General features: G+C 43.0%; 1 protein-coding gene across 1 annotated transcript in view; it reads left to right on the top strand.

The window, feature by feature from the left end:
- Positions 1-982: 982 nt before the first annotated feature.
- ALDH1L2 (aldehyde dehydrogenase 1 family member L2) overlaps positions 983-9,571 on the top strand; it is an 80,963-nt gene continuing 72,374 nt past the window's right edge. Inside the window, exon 1 of the mRNA XM_089651844.1 lies at positions 983-1,143. Coding sequence (XP_089507970.1) covers positions 1,096-1,143 — 48 coding nt within the window. The 5' untranslated portion in view covers positions 983-1,095. The remainder of the gene's footprint in view (positions 1,144-9,571) is intronic.

Below are 9,571 nucleotides of genomic sequence, written 5' to 3'. Positions count from 1 at the left end.
AAAGGTGCATTACTAAGGCCCCATGTACACGGGACACTTCTGAATGATGGTAACTGACTGCTGGAAAACATAGGTTAAAAAAAGTCTTTTAGCCACATTTGCACTCTGCGTTTATGCGCGTTTGAGTTTAGAAGCTCAGGAAACCTTCCAAAATGCCCAGAATGCACTGAAAAACAGTAACAAATGAACTATTTCAGACATTGTGAGAGAAATAGAGAGCAGAAGCAGAGAGAGCAGTATTTGTTGAGATTAGCTGCTTTTTTTTGTGGTGTTTGGATGTGTTTCAGCTCATTTCTGTGCAGAAATTATTGCAGCAGTGTCTAACATATTTTCTTTCATGCAAAACCTCAAAGTATGATGTACCAGGTCCATTTGAATACCGGGAAAACACTTTGCATGCATTTTTCATGATGAAAAAAGGTTCCAGACAGAATCTGGAAATGGAAGAGTTAAAAAAAATCAAACGCAAATGCCTATAAACGCGGTTAGCCGCGCTTGCACGCATTTTGCGTTTGAAACGCTGATAAAATCTGCTAAACGTACGTTTTCTGTGTTAAAAAAAAACAAATGTAAACTCAACTGCCTGTAAATGAAGATGTGTACATGGACATATTGGAAAACATTAGGGAGAGTTCAGGGGCTGCTGAAGAAAACGCAGAACAGCTCCTAAACGTGAGTTTATCAGCTGCAGTGTACATGAGCCCTAAAACAGAGAAGCGATTCCTTGCCAGGGTGCAGGGAGCATGCCCAGAATCACACGTGCACACGCCCCCTCCGCCAGCCTGTAGCAGAGCCGCATCCAAGCTGCCGCAGATTCCTTGGTAGGGAGCGTGAATGACACATGGGCGTGGCCACTGGGCTGACACTAGCAGGCAAGCTGAAGGGGCGTGGTTTACGGTCATCACAATACCGATCGGGCGGTACCTAGTCCGTTACTCACGTTGAAAGATGACAGGTGGGCGTGGCCCGTGTCTTGAGGGCGGTGTTTAGCTGGATTTGGTTCATGTTTGCTGCAGTGTTACAGTGGTGCTGTGTGCTCTGTCTCCTCTCCTAGTTACGTGTCATTGTGGGACGCTGTGCTGACACTTGTAAAATATGCTGTGGGCTGCCAATCAGTTCATCAGGAGCTTCTCCAGCACAACAGTGAGTAACCTGGCACATGATCACTCGCTGGCACTGGGTTCAGACTAATCCGCTGTGCCATGTGGCTGACTCAGAGCGATCTTGCCTGGCATGGAAGACTCAGCATGCAATGGGTGATTGCAGAGTGACTGATCACCACAGACGGCTGGGTGGAAAGTACATTTGCTATAACTCAGTATTGGCATTGAGTGTGTGTGCAGCGATAATAATCGGTGATGTCATCTGAGCCCACCTACAGGCTCGTCACACAAGGGGTTAATAGGATCCAGCGTGGCATGAGGATTCCACAATAGTAGACCACCATGGGTTGCCATGGCATTGCTGCCTGGATGTTGGCCATAGTCACGTCCCAGGGCTGTAAAGTCCCATGTAGATTGCATCAGCACAAAGCTAACTGCTTACTCCTCTCTAGTGTGTCTGCCTGCTGGGGAGAACAATAGATCTTTACTGTACATTGGAATTAGCCCCATATATCATATTCCTGGCAGGATGATACATGTTATATTTTGGGTAAACAGGAGCATTTTTAATCCAAAAAAGAGTCATGCACAGTGATAGGTTTATAGTAACAGAGGAAAGCAGATGATACAATGGGGTAGAAGGTGATATTACTCACCATACACAAGCAGATTGTACAGTCTCCTTTATGGCAGTTGTACACACTTCAATAAATGATCAATTTCTTTTCTGATCTCTAATAATCAATCCATGGTATACGTGTCTTTCAATTGATATGCCACACACGGGGAAGTGGATCTTGATCAATAGTTGGAAGATTTGGTCGTCACATATCGATCGCATCTTTATTTCCACCATCCAATCTCATGATCTGATCAAGAGCAATACAATCGTTTTTATAAACAAAGCATCTCAGCTCTGCCCTGGCTGATTGACTCAGTTTGATTGGCTCCAATCTACATTTGAGTCTGACTCGATCTCAAGGAAAGTTATGGCTGTTTTGATTATTTGCCAGTTTGATCATTCTGATTAAATTGCACATTATTATTATACAGGATTTATATAGCGCCAACAGTTTGCTCAATGCTTTACAATATAACAGGAGATAATACAGCAACAATACAGTTCAAAAACAAGAGGGATAGGAGGGCCCTGCTCCTCGGAGCTTACAATCTAAGAGATTGTTCAGATAATAAAATCAAAGTGTGTATGGCCACCATTAAATCGACCGACAAGTGTGTAGTGGAAGGGCCTGGCTGTAGATGCAAACTGATTGGATTGTTTAGGTAGTTCCTCGTATTACATGGTTTTGGTAGATCTAAAGTTTATTAGACAAAGATTGTGAGTTCAGAATGTGACGTGGATAGTGAGTCTTAGAAGTAGAGTCCACCATGACCTTAATGGAAATGTCCAATAGGGTCCAGAAGGTTTGGATACAGAAGGAAGATCTTTAGAGAACAGTAGATCAGCATGTTCTTCCATATGGTGGGAAGACTTCATCATCATATCTGAGAGTGATCTGCTCCACCATAGAACAGCCTCAGGTAGGAGGACCCTGTTATACTGGGTGCTGTCTAAAGCTAGCTATACACTGGTAGAATTGTTCAAAAGCTGTCCATTTAAAAAAAATGATTTTCTAATGGTGAGTTTGAATAAATAGATGATTATTTTCAACAGCAGTGAAGAGAAAAATTGAAGGAGAAGAGTGAAAAAGTTGTTTTGCCTCTTATCTGATCGATTGAAATTCTAACAATGAAAGTGATTCTTTATCCGAATCACATTCAGTGCTGTTGATCCAAAAATTGAATGTTAACTTTGTCTTGGCGATGGAATCAGGTTTTTAAGGACTTTGATACACAATTTATGCAGTTATTGACAGTATTATTGACTGTTCTAAAGAATGAACTTTGTGGGAATGTTCACATGAAAATCTAACAGTGTATGTCTAGCTTTATTCTACTTAATTAGGTGCGTGTTAGGGCTGGTTTTATTATATTTTAATAAATATTTATGGTACTTTCTTATCACTTGTAGCATTATATAAACTGCAGTAAGACATAAAACTTGTGCTTTCGTGAAAATGCACATTATACAGAGTTCAATAGTAAAAAAAAAAACGAACGCATGTAAAACGCAAAGGTCTTAAAACATACTGCACAGAGCCAGGCCTCTTTGATGTGATAGGAACCTCACTGACCAAAAGGGATGTTTGAGACTGGGAGCAGGTGGTGGGGGAATCCAGATCAGCTTTTACTGTATGAGCTATAAATATCGGTTCAGCTGTTTATAGTTCTGGTTTGAGCCTAGGTTCACACTATTGTGGGATGTACAGCCCGCGTTTGCTCAGGCATGGTAACCCATTCATTTGAATGGGCTGCTGTGCCCACGTTTCCCGTAAGTAAAAAGGTGCACGCACCTTTTTAAAAATATGGCCACAGGGAAACTGCATGTTCTTTTTGACCACGTGGTTCCTGCACCCACAAACGCGCTGCGTGCAGAGATGTGTGGAATAAATAAATGGCAGCCCATCTCATAAGAGCAGCACGATTTGGTTGTGGGTGCGGGAACCGATGCGATTCCTGCACACACCACCAGCCCCCAGAATGCAGGCCGGTGGCGTCCCTAGGCAGGTGAGGGGGGGGGGAGGGAGGGAGGTGCGGATTGAGCATAATGGATCAGAGTCTGATCCATTATGCTCCTCAATCCGCAGATCTGATCCATCTTGCGGGGATTGTCGGCTTGCTTTAAAACTTTCCTTTTCGTGGAGCTCGTGGAGAGATCAGTTAACCAAGGGTTGCAAGCCGACGATCCCCGTCCGATCCATTATGCTCCCCAATATGCAGATCCGATCCACAGAGGGGTGACACCAAGTGTTATTGCATCGGGTGAGAACCAACCCTGCCGGCAAATGTGAACCTAGCCTTATTAAGGGACACCTTAATAAAGAACTGTTAGCTGCTATTGCTAAATTCCTTCTGAAAATGCTAGTTGCTTAGCTGTTTCTGGGTGTAGTATTTCCTGAATCACTGACCTGGAATGGACAGGCAGCTAGCACAGGCAGAAATCCTGAGTTGGTAAAGAACACACAGGGGGCACAAACGCTTAGCAAATTACCCAAGATTTATTGAGAGAAAATAAAAGCCAATAACATACTCACAAATGACAAATGGAATGATGCATATAAAAACCACCTATGAACATCCAATGTGGTAGCAGGGATCCTGACTATTGGTGATGTGGGCCCGCTGACGCGTTTCGGGAACGTGCTCCCTTCCTCAGAGCTAGAAATCCTGGACTGCATCTTTGCTCTTGTTCATTAGAGTGGAATCAGAACTCTTGATACATGTTTTAGTGTTAGTGACACAGAAACTTCTTAAAGCCCTTATCCAGGAAAGGGTAAAATGTTTCCTTTTAGTGAGGCTGCCCCACTTCTCCCCATTGCAAAAGTTAAATGCTTGTTAAGGTTTAGTGGACTGCAAAAAGAAGTTTTTTATACCCGCTCCACTGGCTGCCGCCATTCTCCTTTTCTCCCCTACACTCTGGTCCCTTTATGTCCTTGCATCCAGTGCAGAGATATGAGCTCTACATTGTACTTGATGACTTCAACCTGCGAGCACTGGTGCATAGGGGAGAAGAGGCTTCAGGGGCCAGTCTAGCATTGTAGAGGAAGCCATTAAGAGATGGTTTAAATAAGTAAAACTGCTTTTTGTGGCCCCATAGACCTTAACTTTTTTTTAGTTGATTCTCTTGCACCTCCAGCTCCCTCTAGGCTGCAAGACTGGTGGTCATAGCCTTTTCTTCGCTACATTCCAGTGGTTTCCTGACCTCTGACATCATCAAGTACAATGCAGAACCCATAGCTCTGCATTGGAGTTGAGGGTGCAAATGGACAGCCCCCCACTTGAGCACAGAGGAGAAAAAGGAAGTGGTGGGATCAGGTAAGTAAAACATCTTTTGAGCATTTAACCCAAGCAGTGTTGAGAGCAACCCCACTACAAGGGATGATTTTTGTTTTCCGTGGAGATAGGCTTTAAGCCATTGGATTAACATGGCAGAGAGGCAACTAGCATTTCAAGAAAAGGTTAGCAGTGGTACTACCATGTATCTGTCATAACAGGATTCCTTTAATTGTTGTGAGATGTCATTTTCACTCAAGTGGCCTCTGCATATGCAATTATGCTTTTTTTTATAATGTATGAATTGGCCACGTTTGTGACAGGTTTATGTTAATGTAAACCTGTTATATAGCTAAAGTATTTAAGATGACCAGAGTTATTGACACGGCAGCCTCCAGCTCCATAGTCATAGCTTTGGTTTCCCCACCACATCACTAATGCAATGGCCAAGCCATAATATGACCCGCAGAGAAGATGACACTATGGGAGAGGGGCATGCCAGTGCTCAGGTTCACAGGTGGAAATGAAGATTTACCTAGGTGCCCAGCACTATAGAAAAAGTGTATCCAGGCATCTCTAGATGCAAGCCTTTCCTTTCTTATGTCATCTCGAATACCTAAATATGCCATTTTTATTTAAAGAAAAACTTCATGAGTTTATCAAATTTCCAAAAAGTGGCGACTTGAACTGGAAGTGATTTTGTATGTATTATGCATGTACAGCGGTGGCCAAAGTTTAAAGAATGACACAATTATTAATTTTCACAAAGTCTGATGCCTCATATTTTATGATGGCAATTTGCATATACTCCAGAATGTTATGAAGAGTGATCAGATGAATTGCAGTTTATTGCAAAGTTCCTCTTTGCCACAAAAATAAATTTAATCCCCCCAAAAAAATTGCCACTGCATTTCAGCCCTGCCACAAAAGGACTAGCTGACATCATGTCAGTGATTCTTTCATTAACACAGGTGTTGGTGTTGAAGAGGACAAGACTGGAGGTCACTCTGTCATGCTGGTTGAGTTAGAATAACAGACTGGAAGCTTTAAAAGGAGGGTGGTGCTTGAAATCATTGTTCTTCCTCTGTTAACCAAGGTTACCTGCAAGGAAACACATGCAGTCATCTTTGTTTTGCACAAAAAGGGATTTGCAGGCAAGGATATTGCTGCTACTAGGATTGCATTTAATCAACCATTTATCAGATCATCAAAAACTTTGAGGTTCAATTGTTGTGAAGAAGGCTACAGGGCACCCAAGAAAGTCCTGCAAGCGCCAGGACCGTCTCGTAAAGTTGATTCAGCTGCAGGAGGGCACCACCAGTGCAGAGCTTTCTCAGGATTGGCATCAGACAGATGTGAGTGCATTGGCATGCACAGTGAGGCAAAGACTTTTGGAGGATGGCCTGGTGTCAAGAAGAGCAGCAAAGAAGCCACTTCTCTCCAGGAAAAACATCAGGGACAGACTGATAGTCTACAAAAAGGTACAGTTATTGGACTGCTGAGGACTGGGGTAAAGTCATTTTCTCTGATGAATCCCCTTTCTGATTGTTTGGGGCATCTGGAAAAAAATTTGTCCGGAGAAGAATAGGTGAGCGCTACCATCAGTCCTGTGTCAAGCATCCTGAGACCATTCATGTGTGGAGTTACTTCTCAGCCAAGGGAGTGGGCTCACTCACAATTTTACCTAAGAATACAGCCATGAATAAAGAATGGTACAAAAACATCCTCCGAGAGCAACTTTTCCCAACCATCCATTTGGTGATGAACAATGCCTTTTCCAGCATGATGGAGCACCTTGCCATAAGGCAAAAGTGATAACTAAGTGGCTTGGGGAACAAAACATCAAAATTTCTTGTCCATGGCCAGGAAACTCCCCAGGCCTTAATCCCATTGAGAATTTGTAGGCAATCCTCAAGAGGTGTTTAAACAACCCCCCCCCCACAAATTCTGACAAACTCCAAGCATTGATTATACAGGAATGGGCTGCCATCAGTCAGGATGTGGCCCAGAAGTTGATTGACAAAGAAAAAGAAGGGTCAACCCTGCAAATATCGGCTCTGCATAAACTTACTTTAATTGGTAATTAAAGCCTTTGACACTTATGGAATGCTTGTAATTATCAAATCCCTCTTGTATTGAACTGTATCATTGTTGTATTGTCTCCCGTTATATTGTAAAGCGCTGAGCAAACTGTTGGCGCTATATAAATCCTGTATTATAATAATAATAATTATACATCAGTATACCATAGTAATACCTGAAAAAAAGATCTAAAAACACTGAAACAGCAGACTTTGTGAAAATGAATATTTGCGTAATTCTCAAAACTTTTGGTCAGGGCTGTACTCCTTGGCTCAGTGGTATATCCAGTATTGGTGTGGAGCTAGAAAGGCAGCCCTTCCCAGATAGGTACTGTTGTTCTTGATTATTCAAAGCGCCCTTGTGATCGAATTAATTTCCTTATTGGGGAGCCCTGGCTGATACTGTGTCAGTGTGCTGTATCAGGTGCGGCTAAATAGGTCATGCAGAATAACATGATTTCTGCATCTGGTTCAGTTATTTAATGAACTATGTGAAACAATCTGTAATGTGTCGCTGAGTGTTTTTTCTGTACAGGAAATAAAGCCTAACTTCAGCATCACTGTGTCATTGTTAATGGTAAATATAGAGTTATATGTATTTTATTAATATTTTTTTTATCTATACGTTTTTCAGAGATATTCAAGCCAGTCAGGTGGTGCCCATATGGAAGAAAAATATATTTGAAATATATTTTAAAAATATTCTTCCCAAATATATTTCCATATATTTGAAATGCTACAATTTTGGCCATATTCAAAATATTTAAAAATATATTTCAATAAATATATATATATATATGTACTGCATGTTGAAATGCATTTTTATTACAAAATACCGTATTTTCCAGCGTATAAGATGACTTTTTACCCCTTGAAAATCTTCTCAAAAGTCGGGGGTCGTCTTATACGCCGGTAACGGCATGCTGACACTTTTTAGGGGGGCGGCGAGGTGCCGCCGCCGCCCCCCCCCTTCCAACAGAAGGGAAACTAAGTACAGGGGTGGGCAGGGGCTGCTGTCTCTTACCTGGCTCCGGTCCCACGACGATCCGGTCCAGGAAGCGCGGTTGCTCCTTCCTTCGGTTCGTCCACTGGATGTTCGCGTGGCTGCTCGGCTCCGCCTCCTCACCGGTGATTGGCCGCCAGAACTGTAGCTCAGGAAAGGCACACAGGCGGCCAATCACCGGCAAGGAAGCGGAGCTGAGCGGCCCCGCGAAAATTGAGTGGAGATGCAGGTAAGTGTGCCGTGCTTAGGTGCTGCTGCAACCACATATGCTGGCTGCAGCAGCACCGTACTGGAACAGGGGTCAGCAAATGTCAGTGGGAGGAATAGTGCCCCATCGTTGGTGTCACTGATACCAATGATGGGGCATTATTCCTCCCACTGACACCAACAATGGGGCACTTTTCCTCCCCCTGATACCAATGATGGGGCACTATTCCCCCCCCCCCACTGACACCAACGATTGGGCACTATTCCTCCCCCCCCACTGATACCAATGATGGGGCACTATTCCACCCCCCACTGACACCAATAATGGGATACTATTCCTCCCCCCCCACTGACACCAACAATGGGGCACTATTCCCCCCCCCCCCACTGTCACCAATGATGGGATACTATTCCTCCCACTGACACCAAAGATGGGGCACTATTCCACTGACACCAATGATGGGGTGCTATTCCCCCCAATGATACTAATGATGGGGCACTATTCCTGCCACTGATACCAATGATGGGGCACTATTCCTCCCACTGACACCAATGATGGGACACTATTCCTCCTACTGATACCAATGATGGGGCACTATTCCTCCCACTGATACCAATGATGGGACACTATTCCTTCCACTGACACCAATGATGGGGCACTATTCCTGCCACTGATACTAATAATGGGGTGCTATTCCTCCCACTAATACCAATGATGGGGCACTATTCCTCCCAGTAATACCAATGATGGGGCACTATTCCTCCCACTGATACCAATGATGGGGCACTATTCCTCCCACTGACACCAATGATGGGGCACTATTCCTCCCACTAATACCAATGATGGGGCACTATTCCTCCCACTGATACCAATGATGGGGCACTATTCCTCCCACTGACACCAATGATGGGGCACGATTCTTCCCACTGGTGTGCACTGGAAGAGGGGTAGTCTTATACGGCGAGTATAGCCCAAACACTACATTTTAAACAGGAAAAGTAGGGGGTCGTCTTATATGCCCAGTCGTTTTATACGCCGGAAAATACGGTATATGCAAAATATTTTTTAAAATACATTTTCAAATATACTGTATGTCTTTAAAAATAGAAATCTACATTTTTGGAATGCATTTACAAATATATGTAAAAATATATGTTAAAATGACTTTTAAAAAAATCTGAAGAATATATTTAAAAAATATATATTTTTCAATTTTTTTTTACATATAAAAGTAATTTTAAGATATATTTTTACATATATTTGTAAATGCATTCCAAAAAAT

The sequence above is a fragment of the Staurois parvus genome, unplaced genomic scaffold, assembly GCF_062004578.1.
Source record: "Staurois parvus isolate SC_StPar_1 unplaced genomic scaffold, SC_StPar_1.0 ptg000025l, whole genome shotgun sequence".
NCBI lineage: Eukaryota > Metazoa > Chordata > Amphibia > Anura > Ranidae > Staurois > Staurois parvus.
This window is presented reverse-complemented; position numbering and strand designations above follow the sequence as displayed.